General features: G+C 42.4%; 1 protein-coding gene across 1 annotated transcript in view; it reads right to left on the bottom strand.

Moving 5' to 3' along the window:
- Positions 1–3,086: 3,086 nt before the first annotated feature.
- tbc1d9 (TBC1 domain family, member 9 (with GRAM domain)) overlaps positions 3,087–19,211 on the bottom strand; it is a 28,700-nt gene continuing 12,575 nt past the window's right edge. The window contains exons 4-21 of the mRNA XM_054778083.1: positions 18,648–18,876; positions 17,435–17,696; positions 17,157–17,364; positions 15,741–15,947; positions 15,491–15,655; positions 15,189–15,339; positions 14,894–15,108; positions 14,699–14,816; positions 13,642–13,927; positions 13,434–13,563; positions 12,466–12,564; positions 12,236–12,304; positions 11,904–12,144; positions 9,398–9,463; positions 9,215–9,301; positions 6,770–6,838; positions 5,672–5,775; positions 3,087–5,189 (exon numbers count right to left, since the gene is read on the bottom strand). Of these exons, the coding sequence (XP_054634058.1) occupies positions 4,500–5,189; positions 5,672–5,775; positions 6,770–6,838; positions 9,215–9,301; positions 9,398–9,463; positions 11,904–12,144; positions 12,236–12,304; positions 12,466–12,564; positions 13,434–13,563; positions 13,642–13,927; positions 14,699–14,816; positions 14,894–15,108; positions 15,189–15,339; positions 15,491–15,655; positions 15,741–15,947; positions 17,157–17,364; positions 17,435–17,696; positions 18,648–18,876 (3,396 nt within the window). The 3' untranslated portion in view covers positions 3,087–4,499. The remainder of the gene's footprint in view (positions 5,190–5,671; positions 5,776–6,769; positions 6,839–9,214; positions 9,302–9,397; positions 9,464–11,903; positions 12,145–12,235; positions 12,305–12,465; positions 12,565–13,433; positions 13,564–13,641; positions 13,928–14,698; positions 14,817–14,893; positions 15,109–15,188; positions 15,340–15,490; positions 15,656–15,740; positions 15,948–17,156; positions 17,365–17,434; positions 17,697–18,647; positions 18,877–19,211) is intronic.

The raw sequence follows: 19,211 nt of genomic DNA, 5'->3' as shown, positions 1-19,211 counted from the left end.
CAGGGACAACACACTGATGAAGGTAAAAGTTGTGACTGAAGTTCACTGTGCAGCAGATAAGAGCTTTTGCATCACGGAGACGTCACTGCGGAGGTGACTCTTTCATAACTTCTCCCAACTGCGTGCGGTACTGTTCTTGCGCAAAAATTAAAAAATATTATTTTTAATATGCTTATTTTTATATTTTATTAAATTATTTTAACACTAAAGAGTAGTACGCAACAAAAAAAAAAGAATGTATTAGTAGAATGTGTGGTTTTAGTGTGGTAGTTCCATATCATGAAATACCATTTATACATTTAAAATACATACAGTGGTGTGAAGTGTTTGCCCCCTTCCTGATTTATTATTATTTTGCACTTTTGTCACACTTTAATATTTACATTTGTTTGATGATCTGAAACATTGGTCAATGCCAACACAAAATGCAGTTTTTAAATGAAACATTTTATTATTAAGGGAGAATAAAATCCAAACCTACATGGCCCTGTGTGAAAAACTGATTGCCCCCTAAACCTAATAACTGGTTGGGCCACCCTTAGCAGCAACAACTGCAAACAAGCGTTTGTGATAACTTGCAATGAGTCTCTTACAGCGCTGTGGAGGAATTTTGGCCCACTCATCTTTGCAGAATTGTTGTCATTCCGCCACACTGTAAGGTTTTCCAGCATGAAGCACCTTTATAAGGTCATTCCAGCATCTCAATAGGATTCAGGTCAGGACTTTGACTAGGCCACTCCAAAGTCTTCATTTTGTTTTTCTTCAGCCATTCAGAGGTGGACTTGCTGGTGTGTTTTGGATCATTGTCCTGCTGCAGAACCCAAGTTGGTTTCAGCTTGAGGTCACCAACAGATGGCCAGACATTCTCCTTCAGGATTTTTTTGGTAGACAGCATGGTTCCATTTATCACAGCAAGTCTTCCACGTCCTGAAGCAGCAAAACAGGCCCAGACCATCACACTACCACCACCAGATTTTACTGTTGGTATGATGTTCTTTTCTGAAATGCTGCGTTACTTTTACGGCAGATGTAATGGGACACACACCTTCCAGAACGTTCAACTTTTGTCTCGTCAGACCACAGACTATTTTCCCAATGGTCTTGGGGATCATCAAGATGTTTTCTGGCAAAATTGAGACGAGCCTTAATGTTCTTTTTGTTCAGCAGTGGCTTTTGTCTTGGAACTCTTGGAACTCTGCCATGCAGGCTGTTTTTGTCCAGTGTCTTTCTTATGGTGGAGTCATGGACACTGACTTAACTGAGGCAAGTGAGGCCTGCAGTTCTTTGTTGTGGAGTCTTTTGTGACCTCTTAGATGAGTCATTGCTGCGCTCTTGGGGTCATTATAGTTGGCCGGCCACTCCTGGGAAGGTTCACCACTGTTTCATGTTTTCGCCATTTGTGGATAATGGCTCTCACTGTGGTTCTCTGGAGTCCCAAAGCTGTAGAAATGGCTTTATAACCTTTTCCAAACTGATAGATCTCAATTTCTTTCTCATTTATTCCTGAATTACTTTAGATCTCCGCATGATGTCTAGATTTTGAGGAACTTTTGGTCTACTTCACTTTTTCAGGCAGGTCCTATTTAAGTGATTTCTTGTTTGAGAACAGGTGTGGCAGTAATCAGGCCTGCGTGTGGCTAGACAAATAGAACTCAGGTGTGATAAACCACATTTAAGTTATGTTTTAACAGGGGAAGCAATCACTTTTTCACACAGGGCCATGTAGGTTTGGATTTTTTTTTCTCCCTTAATACAAGGCTTCATTTAAAAACTGCATTTTGTGTTGTCATTGACTAATGTGTTGTCATGGATTAATATTACATTTTTTTTTTTTTTTTTTTTACATTTAAGTGTGACAACCACGCAAAAAAAACAAAAAAAATCGGGAAGGGGGCGAACACTTTCACACCACTGTGGGCTCCATGTACACTGTGAGAGTTCTGCCGGCATTTGTCTCATTTATAAATTGTAAAAATTTTCATTTATCAAACAATTATTTAAAAAACAAAAACAATTATATATTATGTTCACATTTTACAATACTAATATTTCACACAGGGGAAATATTACAATAATAAAAATGATAAATGAATATATTAATTGGGTTTAAAATCACCATCAAATACCCTAAAATAAATTACAAAAAATGACAGTATTAAGTAAATTGTTCATTTATTTAAAATTGTAATACAGAATATTTAACAGGGGAAATAATAGTGTGATATTGTGGATCATCTCAGCTGTTAAAATTTGTATTACATTTAATTATTTAGAAATGAAGTAATTTTTCTTATTTTACTTAATCATTCAAATATTTAACACTGAAGGGTAATATAATCATGTGAAACATTACAGTGCTGGCTGCATGGATTTGACTTCACATTTTTTTTTAAAATTCTATCAGTGATCTATTATTTTTGTCTGAGGTGGAATATTGGTGTAAGAAAAACAAATAAATAAATCATATCAATTTAATTTTAAGTAGACACACACTAAGCAATTCCATATGCATGGTAGTGGACAACCACCACGTACCCTGCTAGACACCATATTGATTTTCAAAGTGCATTGGTCGAAAAAAAACACTAGTAGCGCCACCTAGTGGGAGACATTTAGTCCACTGCAGTCTTGCAAAAACAATTTTTTCTAGCAATTTATTACACAATCATTTCATTTTTAAACAACAGATTATTAAAAAATGTTTTAAACAATATGAATATTCATAATGTGTAATAAAAAAATTAATAGGTTTGGTTTTAAATAGGAAAACATCTTCAAAGAGCCCTACAGCAATTAAAAAAGGCATGGCTGTAGAACACCAGAATGTTAGATCAGTGCCCCCAGATAGTTTTGTTTTTTCTATTGGCATGACTTAAACGACAAAGACAGGTAATGAGTGACTATAGGAAGCGTCTTTAATGTAAAAACAAAAACAAGTCACACCAACAGCGATTGTTCTGATTGATCAATTATTCATAGTCATGGCGTGAGTCCAAGATTGCAGGGAGCTCACTGATCCCTGATTGGTTGACGTGGGACACGCCCCAAGAACTGAGTGCATTTACTACAAGGACAAAGGAGAAAAATGACATGAGCAGTTGTGGTTTAATGTGATGAAGTGATACTTGGGCTATCAACTGTTGCAGCTTAAAAACACAAAAGTACAAAAAAGGTCAAGGCAAGAGGCAAAAAAAATAAAATATAAAGTACACAAAGAGTGTATTGCAGACAAAGTGAAAGTAGTGTCATTGTCATCATATATAGTTATTAGCATTCCTATTTGCTGTACAAAACATGAACATGATATTATAATCTGATGATACGTACTGTATAACTACATCATTATTATGGAACGTCATTACACAGGAAGTTACAGGCAGGAATCGACCAATAGGATGTGTTCAAGTGAAGCCACGGATATACACCTGCAAAAATAGGTAGAATGAGGTACTGTAGTGGGCAGCCCACTTTGCTGCAGCGCTGCACTGCTGGATCACTGCCCTCAGTCTCCTCTTGGATGAAATCGGTCTCCTCAGAGAGAGGTAAATACAGCAGATCCTTGCTTTGTTGCCGCCATCAGTCTCTTGTTGGATAAAATGCATCTCCTCAGATGTAAATACAGGAGGCCCTCGTTCTCTTCCTGCACTCGACCTCCACTTGAATAAAATATGTCTGCTTGGAGAAGTAAAAACAGCAGGCCTTCATTCTCTTGCTGCCCTCAGTTTTGTCTTGGATAACATTACAGGAGACCCTCATTGCCCTTTTTTTCTTAAAATAAAAGGACAACATTTGTATCCTTGCTGCCCCCTTCTCCAGTTGGATAACTTTACAATACAATGTCACCGTCTTGCCGCACTCAAGTCTCCTTTTGGATACAGTTTGTCTCCTTAGAAGTAAATACAGGACCCCTCATTCCCCTCAGTCTCCTCCAGGTATAATGATGTTTCCGTAGAGAAATAAATACAGGACACTGCCCTCAGTCTCCTCTTAGATGAGAGAAAATCCTTAGAGAAGTAATTACAAGAGAGCCTCCTTCTCTTGGTTTTGAGTGTCCTGTTATGGCTGATGCGTTCTATGCAGCTTCTTGATAAGAGCTTAAGTATATATAGAAGTATAAAGGGAAAACCGAGGTGAGACGGTACTGTGCAGTGGAAAAGCGGCGTATAGTTTACACATGAAATTCAATCATTCCTTCTTTCCAGCACTGGGAAACAGGAAATGTTGCTGAGCAGCATAAGGATGTGCAAAGTAATGTGTTGTATTGTTGACATAGTCTTACTAGGAGATTACTGTGGAAACACGTCTACCGTGGATGACGTCACATACTTTACTATGTCTGGCTTCACGTCAGCTAATATTTATATAGTATATTACGTGACAGTCAAAGTTGGACATGTGGTCAAATCCTACAATTAGGTGCTAGGTGCTCACATTCATTCAAAATTAGCATCTAAAACGCACGGAGACATAATAAATACGAATCTTTTATGAGACGTGTCCTAGCCGGATAGAGAGATTTCATAGTCACTGGTGGACAGCAGGGGGCGCCTGACTTTACGAATGTTTTTAGCGTTTGTAATGCGAGCCGTCACGTCCACGGGCTTCTCAAAGTAGCGCACCAGCGCCTGCTCGGTGAGCACGGATGCCAAGAACTGCTCGAAGGTGATGGCCCAGTCTTTGTCTACGCTGGTGCTGTGAGGCAGCGCTCGTCCTCCGCTGCTACTGCCGCCGCCATTGTTCTTCCCCCCGCTTCTCACCAGCACCGTGTCGTCCGCGATGTCTTCGCACTGCAGCTTGTCGTCCATGTCATGGGACCCGGCGCTGAGCACAGAGTACGACGACACCGACGTGTCGTCTTTGGCCTCGTCGTCGGAGATAAGCATGGCGGACGACGAGGCGGCGTTGTCTTTGGGGGATGAGTCCTCCAGCTTGATGTCCTGCATGGGTGGCGATGGCTCACAGTCCTGACCGTTCCTCTCCTCGCAGGGGCTCGGCTTGCGCTCCGAGACAAAGGGGTCGGTTTTGCATACCTCGGCGTGATCCCTGCGAGCTGCGCAGAACAGCTTGCCCACCTCTCCCATTTCTAGCAGCAGACTGGTGACTGTGGCGGTGGCATGGTACAGCTCCTGCTCGGCCGCGTCCTCACTAAACATGCTGTACAGGGTCTTGCACAGCTCGATGAACTGGGTCTGCAGGAGAACACAATCAAGTCTGGCATGTTTTGACTAGTAAGTAAGTAAGTCCGTATTGGAAGAGGTGAGTCCGTGCACATGCACATGCGCAACGTAGCAGAGTCAGAATGCGCTCCTCGCACGTTCGTAATGGTAACTGACACATTTACATGAAAATAACATCAAAAGACTCAAAATAATCCAAAAGTGTAAACCCACAGCACTCTCATCCGCAACAAAATTTGTGTGTGTAGTAAAGACATGTCATTTAATTCATGCGAGCGCTCTCCTAGCAAGTAATTAATCACAAAAAGGCTGCATATAATCCACCAAGTCAGGGAAATTGCAGGAATACAGCAGATTTGAGGTGATGGGACAAGCAAACGGGCCATAGCACCAATGTTCATTGTGATCCCAGGTCCAGTACGGTGGGAATGGTGGCGTGTGAGCACACCCTTAGTCGTTACAAAGGCTCGAGAAGGAAGGAGGTGAGGTCCTACCTGATTCAGCTTGGGAAGATCTTTAGTGTGCTCCGTTTTAGACCTGGTTTCCTGGTTCCACAGTTTCAGGTAGTGGCGGTAGTCGGGATTGTTGAGTTTCTTCACTGGAAGTCAGGAATATGAAAAATGCTGTGAAATTGCATTCGTTCACGGGTACAATACAACAATGCTAGTCCAGTTCTCATAATACAAGAACCGTCTTATGACAAGTGGCACAGGGCATGGATTTTTTACGCTTACTTAAGTAACAAAATGTGGTATTCAGCGTGACATCTGGACGCAAAAGTTCCAAGTGTGTGTCGAGATAGTGTAATTGCAGGACGGTAAAAGGTTCCTTTTCTTTTTGGTGCCATGGGAGACAAAGTTTATGAGCATGACAGATCGTGTCCACGGCGTGAATATGATGGCGTCTGTTTTGTTTAACAAACCGAGACAAGAGGAAACTATTTGTCGTTTCCCCAAGGACGCACTCACACAAAAGAACGATTCAAAATAATCTACAATCTCAGGGCATGCTCATTCCCACGTGAATGCAATATACTGTGTTATATACTGTAAAATTTATTCGATTCCTCCTCCCATCAGTCATTCGTGTAATACTTGCAGGATGAAAACAAAAACGATTCAAAATAATCCACAAAGTTAAAGCACAGGGTACGCTCATTCACGTGTGAATGTAATATAGTATATGTCTTATATAACTAATGTCGCATCTCCTCCCACCAGTTTTTAATGCAACACTTTCCCCATATAAACAAAAAGAACGATTCAAAATAATCCACAAAGTTAAAGCTCAGGGTATGCTCATTCACGTGTGAATGCAGCATACTGTGTTCTATATGTTTTATATTATTAATGCCATTCCTCCTCCCACCAGTTATTCACGATAACTACCACCTTGCACAAGACTGTAGAAATAAACAGAAAGACTCAAAGTATTCTAGAAGTATTAGTTGCAGTGATAAAGCACCGTGTAATAAAGTGACGCCATACTTAAATGGTCCACTGCCTGAATGCAGTAGAGCAGTGAGAGTGCGTGCCGTAACAACAGTATGTGATGTGACTGATGTGATCATTCAGATGTCAATGTTGCTTTACCCTTTTCTGTCTTAAACGTAACCCTGACAAAGCCATCATCCTTCTCGCTTCGGTTTTTTGCGTCCTGGCCTGAGGAGAGAGTACAACGTGGATTATAGCAAAAAAATAAGCCATGACTGCTTTTGTTGGTGGTGTTGTTTGGAGTTTTGACTGCAAGCTTTATTCTGAGTGAAATCCGGCACCAAATGTCAAATATTTATGAGGCCAATATGTGAATGAACAGACAGTTGTGTGATGCGACAAACAATGATTGTGTAATGTAGCTGTAGCGTTAGTACAGAATAATACAGTGGAGCATGACAGGGTCAAACTGTCACCATCTAAGCCAACATTCGTCATACAAGTGCAAAGAGAAATTTAATTAAATTACCTATTGGACAAAATAAAACAAAAATAAAGTAAAATTGTAACAGTGTAATATTTAATATTTATATTTCCCAAATTGTACTAAGCAGCAAGACTCTTGTCCTATGTCCCAGTTCTATTTCCTGTTCTGTGGTTATTATCACACTTTTCCTCTTCTGCCAACACTAGTACCCTTTCTGTGGTGACATACCCAAAGAAACAAAATAAACCAAAAGCCAAATAAAAATCAAAACACAGGATGGATTTAAAAAGATGAAATGTCACGTGATTTGGTGAAGTCTTGTGTGAAGCCACGAATGACGAAAAGTTTTGTTTGAATTTAGAGGGGTATTTCTCCTAGAAAATCCGAATTGTACCACTTTTGAGGCATTATGGACATCAGAGGATCAACTGTATTTGTATTTCTTGTTCTGGCTTGATGATAGCGACAGTTTGATGCTGGAATTAAATATTTCTACTTCCTATGGGAAAATATAGGACAAATAAATAAATAAATATACACACGCACACACACACACACACATATACATACATACTGTACATACATACATACACACTTGATCAAAATCTTAAGACCAGTTGAAAAATTGTTAGAATTTGCATTTTGCACATTTGGATCTTAATGAGGTTTTAAGTAGAGCTACATTATGCAAAAACAAGAAGGGGGAGTGAGACAAAAAGCATTTTGAAAAAGTAATTTTTTGAAAACAATTAAAACTGAAATAGGCTGTTTATCAGATGATCAAAAGTTATGACCATCTCTCAAAAAAATAACAAAAAACTCTCCAAACCAGAGCAAAAAATGTTCTCACTAGGACTCAGTAATGAGTAGCCGTTTGACGACCCTGCACCACCTGAAGCTCCAGTGTTCCACTGAATGAAAAAGCCCCCCAGACCATGATGGACCCCCCCTCCACTGTGCCGGGTAGAAAACATCTCAGGTGGGATCTCCTTGTCATGCCAGTAACCTTGGAAGCTATCTGGACCGTCAAGGTTACATTTTTTCTCATCAGAGAATAAAACTTTTTTCCACCTTTCAATGTCCCATGTTTGATGCTCTCTGGCAAAGTCTAAACGGGCAGTTTTGTGGCGTTGAAGGAGATGAGGTCTTTGAATTTGTTTTTTGTTTTTTAAACCCTTTTCCCACAGATGCCGTCTGATGGTTATTGCGCTGCAGTCGGCACCAGTAAGGGCCTTAATGTGGGTGGAAGACCGCCGTGTGTCTTGATGGACAGCCAATCGGATCCTCCGGCTCAGCGCAGGTGTGATTTTTTTTGGATCTACCACTTGACTCTTTTGTTCCATAATGCTCAGCAGCAATGGCACGCTGCGAGAGGCCTTGCTTATGCAGCTCCACAATTCGACCACGTTGAAAAAGAGAAAGCTTCTTAGTGTAACCCGCCCTGCTTCACACCGCCCGCTCCGGGGCTCAACCACAGGACCTTCACAATGGGAGACGAGAGCGCTGACCACACGGCTAAAAGCCCGGACTGTTGACCGTGTGTTCAGCGCAGCTATCGAGGCAGAGGGAGTGAGGTTTACCAACATACAATTGCACAGCCTCACAGGCCACATTAGCTTTAGCCATCAGGAGGGCATGACAGTGTGAATGCCTGACAGAAAATAAACATTTTGAGCAAGTTTTGGCTTTTATAGCCTGTGGTCTTAAACTTTTGATCAGCTGATAAACAACCTATTTTAGGGTTTTTTTGTTTTGTTTCAATTACAAGTTGTAAATGTTTTTTGTCTCACTCCCCCTTCTTGCTTTTGCATATTGTAGCTCTACTTAAAACCTCATGAAGATCCAAATGTGCAAAATGCAAATTCTAGCAATGTTTGAACTGGTTTTAAGATTTCCACCATGTCTTGGTGGAAAACATATAGAAGCATGGATAATCTGCTATGAATAATGTCCTCAGATAGGGAGTATACACAGCACCAACCTAACTAAGCATATCACCCAGTAGCACGCTGACTTCTTGTTTGATATATTGATGATTGTTTCCCCCCCCACCATTTTTTCATTTTCTTAGTGTGCAAAATGCATACAATGAGATGAGTAATTGTGCAAAATGTTACCCATTGACGTTTCCGGGGTGATGTCCTCAAAGAAGTACTGAGTGGCCTCGAAGGCGGAGTCAGGTTCTTCCTGTTCACTCATCATCTCTGACAGAAAACAGGAACAATTTAGAGAGCTGACATCAGAATTACAACTATCATCTGCATTTTTTTAAGACGAGTTTGGCCTGGGCCACCACTGACCAGGTAAAATGTGCATCTTGTAGAGGAGCTTCAGCTTCTCTGTGAGGTCCCCGTGACATAGAATGCCTGCAACGCACCAACAACACTGCATTAGTGTGACGGCATTGTGGAAACAAAATACAACTTGTACACATCAAATTGGTGAGACCACCTAATCCAACCAAGCTATTCAAACCAGTGAGGATGATGTCGCACCAGTTTGACCCGAGTTACCTCTGTCAACTTGCGTGTTAAAGACAGAGTGCAGTACTTCACTGCAACCAGCAGAGGTACTGTTGATCCAGTCTCAACTTTCAACTAGTTTACAGTCTAAAGCCCCGGTCACACCGCCCGAACTTTGCTGTAGCGTCCCTGGAGCAGTGAAAAAAATCATCAACGCTCGTAACCGCGCACAAAATGAGAAAAAAAAAAAGAAAACACGGGCGTTGTCCTAGAGGTGCACCGCTGAAGCCGCCGTTGCTTTAGTGTTGGTTTAACGGTAGCGAACGTTGGTTTAGCGGTGACGCGAGCGTTGATAGAGCGGTGTTCTGCGCATGCGGGCTGGTGGCATCCTCATTGTTCTGTGGGTGGTGTCGAATAAACAAGCCTATTAGTTATTTATGACTTTAATCGCCAGGTCTGCTCGCATGCATCATACAGTACAGCTCCACATTCACACAACTGTTGTCCCATTCGCAGTCCCACAGTGCCCTCTACTGGTCAACATGTAGCAGTATAAATATAATGTGTCTGCAAACACTACACTCATGAAGTGCTGGAAGGCTCATTCTACAGCTCCACCTCCATGGTAGTACAGTTTTACTGTAACTTTGAGCAAATTCGATATAACTGAGGTCTGCACTCAACGGCTATTCCAAATGGGCTCCTGGCCCATTTCTCCCCGTATTAATAGCGAAATTATGCTCCGCCTCTGACACCTCCATACCAACGGCAAACCAAAGTTCATCACCGCAATGGATCGCTGCTTCAATGCCTGACACCGTTCCAGCAATCCCGTGTCCGCTCGTAAAGCGCTTACAGCCGCTCCAACTAAGTTTTTGCAACGTTTAATCACCGCCCGGGCAAAGCTGGTGAAGCAGCAGTGGTCCAGCGTTCAAGATTTTTGCATTGGCGTAGCGGACCCAAGCGTCCACGAACTTCCGTCTAGCAGCGCCAAACTTTGACGGAGCGTTGTTGGAGCGGTGATTAACTTTGCCGTAGCGGAAAATTGCCCGCTCCTCACCGCTGGCAATATTTTGTGCAGCTCAAAACTTTCGGAGCGGTAGGAGACCATCAGTGGTGACCGAGCGTATACGGCGTTGCCTTAACGGGGGCCAACTTCTGTTAAACGGTGGTGCGTGGTTACGAGCGGTGATGAATTTTTTTCACCGTTCCAGGGACGCTACAGCAAAGTTCGGGCGGTGTGACCAGGGCTTAAAGAAGAACAAAATGACGTCAGCTGTGGCCAGTTGAGCATGATTCACACTGTGGCACCACTTCACCAGCAGCATATCAAGCTCAATATGACAATGGCATGGAAACAGGAGTTCATAACATTCGGAAAAGATATTCTGCCATCCTGTTGAAAATAATTCCAGCTACCAGTGTTTCTAATACATTGATTCATTTGTGATTTGTGACAAATAAATTTGGCACTACCGGTTCACCCTCAGTCATACACGCATTATAATGCACCTGCTCTGCCAGAGAATAAGAAAACACAGCAGGGGGGATCAGTGTTGCTAACTTGATACTGTGATTTTCTCGCTACATAGCGACAAATCAGCTGGAGAGACTTTTGGCGACTGCCATGAAAGCATGTATCACTCTTCTCAAAGAGCAGCGAGCACTGCTGTAGGCCCCTCCCATCTAAAAGCACCCACAGGCGGCTCTGTTTTGTTCTTGACTTTTTTTTTTTTTTTTTTAAAGACAAAAATAAGTGACAGAAGAAAGTTTGTTTGTAGTTGCAAACATATCTGTTTTTGCATCTCACTTTTTGGAATTACATCACCCACCACTGTCACAAATAGATTACACTCCCGAGGGAAACACTGAGCTACTATTCAAAATCAAGGTATTTTTTCCCCCCTCTTCCATACAAAAATATATAATACAGCAGAGCCTTGGGCATTTTTTTATATTTTCCATAAAAAATAAGGGAAATAAAACCACCATGAAAGACTGTACAATGTTTGAAGTCACATTTAAAGCGTAAAAAGAAGTTACACAGTAACTGTTGTTAATAGTAACACTTAAAACTACTTATTTGTGCAAGCTAACTCCTCTACTTTGTAAAAACATGCACCCTTACGGTGTTGCCTGTGCCATTATTTTTATGACAAATACACCACATGATGGCGCTGTTAATAAACCCCAAAGTTCTACCCAAGTCGGATTGACTTGACATTTCTCACGCAGCTCCAATGCATGCTACAAAACACCCACTGTAATTTTAGGGCGTGTAGCTGAATAGGTATAGCACCAAAGTTACATGACAGTAGGGGAGTTAGCAGTTAGTAGCACCTACCAAGGCCGTTGATGAACTCCCGGAAATTGATGAAGGCGTCCCCGTTCTGGTCCAGCAGGCGAAAGAAGCGCATGGCCAAGGCGTCCGAGTGGGTGCCGTTGGCCCAAGGAAACAGGAGGTTGAAGAGGCCCTTGAACTGCTCCATGTCAATGCGGTACTGCTCCAGGTAGGGCAGGCTGGGGTCGTGGCGCTCCGTTGGGTTGCTGCTGCCTCCCCAGTAGCAGCTAGTCAGGTGTTCCGCCTCACGAAAGACACACGGATGTTTGAATTGGAATATTTTTATGATGTCATACTGTATAGTGGAAAAAGTCCACTCATGGTAACATAAACACCTTGAAGAGGACATAGAGCTCCTCCAACTCGTCCATGCCGAAGGCAGTCTCTGTTACAATCGTTCTTACCTGTCAAGATAATTGCATAATCAGTGGATGTAGAACAATGCTGAGCATGGACAACAAGCAGACTGTTTAGAACGCTGGCACCATCTTGAGTTTTTCCACGCTCAATTCTAATTCGACAAGCGCAACAATGGCTCCTTCAGTCGCAAGGAGTCTGTGCTTACCACGTTGCGTTTTGTTGTATCTTCAATGGTTTGGATGACCCTCAGCCTCTGTTTGAAACGCATCTGTTCGATGACGTCCGCTCGGATGGAGCCAAATTTCTAAGGGCGAAACAGAACGAGCAGGGAATGTCAACAACCTTGCATCTGATAGCAAAAACCATAGCTGACTAGGAACTAGCTACCGGACCCCAGAAAAACTTCAGTAGACTTTACAGTAGTCAATGTACAGCTGGTGTAGCAGTATAGATTTACTATCCAGTGACAATAAGTCAAAGCACAGCCATTGTTGTCTAAACAGCTGATGGTGGTAGCGTCATGGTGTGGGGCGGCCAGAGTGCTGCCGGCAGTGAGTGAGCTGCGGTTCATATTGCGAGGGGAAACATGAATTCCAACTGTGACATTTGTGAAGCAGAACATAATCCCCTCCCTGGTGATTTTCCAACATGATAAGGAGTCCAAACACACCTCCCTGATGACAAGTGCCTTTGCTGAGGCGGCTAAAGGTGATGAAGTGGACAAGTTTGTCTCCACAAAGCTTATGTGATCATTCAAGTATCACTTTGATGTTTTTGTGAGTTGAAGTCTGCATTGTTCAAAGGCTAATGGCTAATTTAGCTACCAAATTTTGACATGCATGCATCCAGTAGACTTGGTTGCGAATAATTTAACTTTCACCGTCAAGAATCTGCTGGAATATTACGTTCAACACTCAAAGTGTAGTTGCAGTAGTAGCTTGATTTACGTGTCAGTCAATGAAAAACAAGACATGTTTTCATTCAAAAGACACTAGCATGAGGTTAAAAAGTCCTATCAGTAAAAGGTGGACTTCTATAGTCGTTCACTTGAATGCTGGTCCATGCACCAACAACCTTTAAAGGAAACAAAATATGATAAGTCTACACACAGCCTTTATGAAAGTTCTTTTGAGGACCAGCAAACCACAAGACCAGATGATTTACATAAAATACCTCATAAGAACTGCGGACCAGTTTGAAGATGTCCACCTCTGGATGTGGTTCTCCATTGTCCGTCAGCAAGGAGTGCAGATGTAGGATGGGTGGCAAGGTGCTGTCCTTATTGGTCACGTTGTCCAGGTACCTATGAGAAGCAAACGTTTACTCTTAGGTTTAGGAGGAGTCAACAATCAGAAGATCCCCGTCCCATTCTCGCCTTTACCTGCCCAGCACCGTCATTGCCTCGCCATCGTCCTTGCACCCCAGCAGCTGGTGGATGTTGGCATGCAGCACGGACAGCGCCAGCTGAAAGATCACCTTGATGCCGTCGTAGAAGAAGCAGTCCACCACCACCACGGCGCTCTCAAAGGGCATGACTGACAGGAAGAGGGTGAGGAACCAGGAGAGCGAGATGGTGGAGATGACGCCGAGGTCCTGCATGCAGTCGTACAGCTGGGGGACGTACTCGCGGGCCAGCTCCTCGAACACACCTTGATCAACCAGAGCTCCTGGCACGGGAAGATCACAATGAGCAATTCAGGTATATCTTCTTCCCATCAGTGGGCATTTCAGTCCTTAGGTCTACATGTAAAAATATACAGGAGCAGTCCAACGTTTTGACCCACTTTTGCATTCAATATCATCAGCAAGTGTGTCGCAACATTTGACTGGTACTGGTGCCACGAGCAACAGGTTGTCCACCTCTGCATAATGGAGTGTCCTGTGGCAACATACGAGTTATGTTCCCTGGCTGGCTGATTTCTCTAAGCCAATCAGGGAAGACAGGTAATAATAATAGTAAAAATATCTTAATAAAATAGAATGGCTGATTTCTCTAAGCCAATCAGGGAAGACAGGTAATAATAATAGTAAAAATATCTTAATAAAATAGAATGGCTGATTTCTCCAAGCCAATCAGGGGAGACAGATAATAATAATAATAATAGTAAAAGTATCATAATAAAATAGAAACATATTCATATTATATTGCAATGCAATATTTAAAAAATATATAATAATAATAATATTTAAAAATACAAGTTATTTCAATTAAAAATGTCTGGGGTTAATTTAGTATTATCAAACCTTTGCTGGGATATCATTATTAAAAACAATAAATAACCAATATAAAAAAATCTCTATATATTTAATTTAAAGTTACTTTCAAAAAAAATATCTTGCCAATTTCCACAATACAACAAAAATTGCATTACAAATTAATCAAAAATGTGAAAAAGTTACAATTTTAAAAAAAAGAAAAAAGAAAGCAACATACAGACCTACAACCCTGGTGTTGTAGTAGTCTGGCAGCATCCTCTCACAAAGCGCTACCAACAACCAGAAGGCCTCCTCCTCTTTAGCGTAGAGCAGCAACACCGATGTCACGATATTCATGGCCTGTAGCGTCAAACAAATATCAACACAATGCCTGGACATAATTATCATCATCTGGACCCAAAATCTATGTATGGTACCTGGCAGTATCCGATGTTGGGGTTTCTGAAGGCGTAGGCCGTGAGGACCCGGCGGAGGGCAGCGATACCGATCTCATTTTGGAAAGCGGGGTGCTCCGGCAGCGAGCGGTGAAGGTCTCGCTCAATTTCCTCTGTCGCTAGGTTGTATTTCCCCATCGACCTCTCCACCAGGTCTTCGTAATAGCCGGGATGGGTGGCCATCTCGTTGATGGCCCCTGGAAACGCAAGAGACCAGAACGCTCCAGGTGAGAACTAAGGCGGTTTAGCGTATATATGCCATGTGGTCAAAGCCCACCGGAGAAGAGCAGCCAGAGCTCGCCTCTCATGCTCTCAGGGATGCCTTTCAGGACCAGTTCTTTGGTCTTCTCTGTACGGTACATGCACACCCCCTGGCCGTACTCGGCAAAATGGTTCTTCCATGCCTGCTCCTTCAGAAACTCTTTAGCCTGAGCAAACAAGCAAGATGAAACATACAGCACAGGGGTTTTCAAAGTGTTGCATACTTTCTCCAAAATTTCATCGAAAATCCAGGCTGACATATCAAAGACAGGAAGTTGCAATGGCATGCATGTACTTCCCAGTTGTGTAAAAGCTCACCAGTTTGGGATTGAACTCCTCTGGCGAGCGGCGGCGGTACATGGTCATGAGGGCCTGCGTGGCAGTGGGCACGGTGCTGTCATTCAAGTTGAAGGTCCGCTCGCCCTCTGAACCCAGACTGTGCTGCGGGCTGCTGGAGAGCAACGATCCATGCTGGGAGTAAACCTGGAAAAGCATTAAAAAAAAAAAAATTCAGGAAGAGGAACACAAATACCAACACGGACGACGATAACACCAAAAGCATTCCCACCTCATCATCAGAGCTGTTGAGGCTGCCTGTGAGTTCCCGCTCCTGGCAGCTCTTGGAAGGGGTCTGCTGTAGGAAGTCGGAGATCCTCTGCACCAGAAAGTCTCGGTCCTTCAGGTTGGCAAACAGGAAAGTCATGCGATTCTTGGTGCTGATGGAGACCGGGCTGGGCAGCACGTTGGAGCTGTCTGCCTTCTCCACAATGGTCACCTGCAGGACATGGTTGACCACTTTGGTAAATCTTCCAGAGAGTTGTTTTAAAAAAATGATATTCCAAATGGTTCGCAGTGGTCTAGAGCTGCAAGGCGTGACTAATATTTTGGTTACGTTATGTGAGAATCAGTATATTGGAAAGTATGATTTATGAAATACAGCAACAAAAATAAAGAAAGTAAGTTGAGCCAAGGCAGGGGAGCAAGTGATTTCTCTCAGCCAATCAGGGAAGACAGGTAATGATAATAGCAAAATAGTGTAATAAAATATATTGACATGATACTGTAATGCACTACAATAATAAAATATAATTAAATAACACAATGTTAATAATACAAATAATAAAATAATAAAATATAAAAATCACGAGCTAAAAAAACTATGTTTAAGAATATACTGGGTGGTTTAAATATTTTGAATATAAAAAACAATTTTACTAGGATATCATTATTACAATATAATTTTTTTTTACAGTTGTTTAGAAAAATAAATCTTGCTAAAATAATGCTAGTCGAAGACCATTATTATAAATATTAAGATTATTAATTTTAAAAAAAGTAAAAAAAAAAAAAGTAAAGCATGAACATGTATTACTACTGAAAATGTTGAATTTCACTGTCACATCATGCAAAAAATATCCATCCACTCAACCATTTTCTATACCACATGTCCTCAGTAGGGTATGCTGGAGCCTACCCAGCTGTCTTCGGGTGGGAGGCGGGGTACACTCTGGACTCTGGACTGTTGCCAGTCAATCGCATAGCACATATAGACAAACAACCTTTGACACTCACATTCACACCTATGGACAATTCAGTCTTCAATTAACCTAACATGCGTATTTTTGGAATGTGTGAGGAATACCCGTAGAGAACCCATGCATGCACGGAGACAACATGCAAACGCCACACAGAGATGTTCCAATGGAGATACGAACTCACACTCTCCAGACTGTGAGGCCAACATGATAACCACGAGGCCACCATGCGGGCGGCAAGAAAATACATACTACATTATTTTTTATTACAAATGTAATATGCATGAACACAAAACTTAGGTTTAAAAATTTTCAGTTAAGAAAATGTCTATGCAATTGAGGACAATAATTTTCTGAGCTTCAAATATGGAATGTTCAAGCACTTCAATGAGTAAAGGTTTAATACAGTACATTCAATGGTATGAGGTCTCTACTTCTGCATGACTGACCTCCCGAAGTGGAATGATGAGGCTGCACTGCATCTCCTCCTTGCTGGTGAAGCAGATGTAGTTGGTGGAGACAAACATCTGTCCGAGGATGTGCATTTTGTTAAAGGGGGTCCAAAGGGTGCAGTCTGTGTGCCCATCCAGTTTTTCATCTTTGGGCAGACGGAACAGTGCCCTGTAGCGCTCGCTCTTGGCTCTAGCATCCAAGTCCCTGGAGACAGGACATTCCAGCCATGAAATGGCTAACATTTCCTAACAGTAAAAGCCTTATAGAAAGTCACCTCTTGAGGGCTGACACCTTCTTAGGTGACTTTTTCTTGAGTTTGGGCAGCGAGCGGTCCTCCTCGAAGCCCTTGTTGTCCAGGAGCTGACGCATGGCTATGTTGGCCAGCTGCTCCGCCAGCTTGAAGGTCTCGTTGATGTTGAGGAAGACTGAGAAGATGTGCTCATGGCTGCGCGTGCTGACCTTGATGCCGTCGGGCAGCAGGAGGGTGGCGCTCTTCTCCAGCTGCGTGATGTCCGCCCAGCGCACCACCAGTTTGACTGAGAGAGACAAATATCAGGACACATTGTGGGTGTTGCATGAGTCATTGTTTGGCAAGAAACCATATTTTGTCACTATAAGGCAAAACAACACTGTGAACATTTCTCCAAGCTGATGAACATTTTAATAATGATGCCAAGCAATACTGTACCAATCCACTCCTGTAGGGGGCAGTAATGCACATTACAAAAAAGGTGCCAACTGCTAGCTATTTATAATTGTACTTATTTTTATACAATACTCTTCAGATAACAAATAAAGCCAAAAAGGAAAAAAATTAAACAAACTGAGTAATTTAGTTGCGTATACCAGCCTCTGTGGCTGACTCACTGTGGCTACTAAGTAGCACTTAAGCTTGAAATGCATGCATAACCACAATGTATCCCACTGGGCATCCACCATTTGTTATTACTGTGATACTGTGTGTATATGTTCCATTAAAGTTGTTCAACAACACAATCAGGTTCCAATAATACACGCAAATGACAAAGCATGTGAAGAGCGTTAAATGTGAATGGTGGCCTGTATTATTGGCTCCACTTTTGAGAGAAGAGGCTCTCAAACGCTCGCTTTTGAAATTGCGAGTTTTCGTGTCATAAGGAAAAACCTTCTTCCTCTAACCCAAACTAGATGCGCCCACCCTGTGTGTATCCCCACCACAAAGACGACAACTTTGTATTAACAAATAAATACAGGCTTTGCTACATATCTTAAAACAAAGCCTATAAAGTCTAGAGCTCTGCCAACTATCAGTCCGTCAGCTACAGATGTAGGAGCTGTGAGGATGATCATTTATTTCTTTTTTTTAATTGAATAAGCTAACCTAGCATGAAGTTGCTGGTTGTTAGACTATGACTCTAATATTAGCACTGAAGCTCACATAGCTATGCTAGTGTTACTAACTCTCGTGTCCTTCTCAACGTTACGTTATCAATGTGTCTGGTGCAAACCTTCTTTGCCCAGTAGGTAGGAGTAGAAGCACAGGTGGTTGATGCTGAGGTAGAGCCACCCTTGCCGGGGCACCTTGCCCTTCCAGTAGCTGCAGGAGTAATAGTTGACCAGCTTCTCCTCCTCCGGCATGCCAAACAACTTGCGAAACTTGGAGCTGGCCTCTTTGAACTTGTCCGTGTCATCGTCCTCTTTGACGTCATGGTTCTTGTTGTATTCTGCGATGATACCCTGCAGCGGGACAACCACACATAAGCGAGTTTGAGACAGCGATGTAAACAGCAGCAGCTTTACTGCCGCCTCAAAGCGCTTTGAGCACGTTAGGGCTGGTTAGTTTTATGTTTGTCTCTTTGTTCTTGCTACTCTCACAGATGTGATGTTTTGCCAATAAGGTGTCAAGGATTCTCTTGGCCCTCAGAGTAATGTAGTGTCGTTGCATGCAGAGACAGTTCAATCTATTCAAATTTGCACCTGCTGCACAGCTATAAGACCATGCCAATGTGCATTTGGGTTGGTCTGTATAGCCAAGAAGACATTTCTTGTTTCTAAATAATGTCCATAAATAC

Source organism: Dunckerocampus dactyliophorus, chromosome 6 (assembly GCF_027744805.1).
Source record: "Dunckerocampus dactyliophorus isolate RoL2022-P2 chromosome 6, RoL_Ddac_1.1, whole genome shotgun sequence".
Classification (NCBI taxonomy): Eukaryota; Metazoa; Chordata; class Actinopteri; order Syngnathiformes; family Syngnathidae; genus Dunckerocampus; species Dunckerocampus dactyliophorus.
Note: the sequence above shows the minus strand (reverse complement) of the source record. Positions and strands in the feature narration are given on the sequence as shown.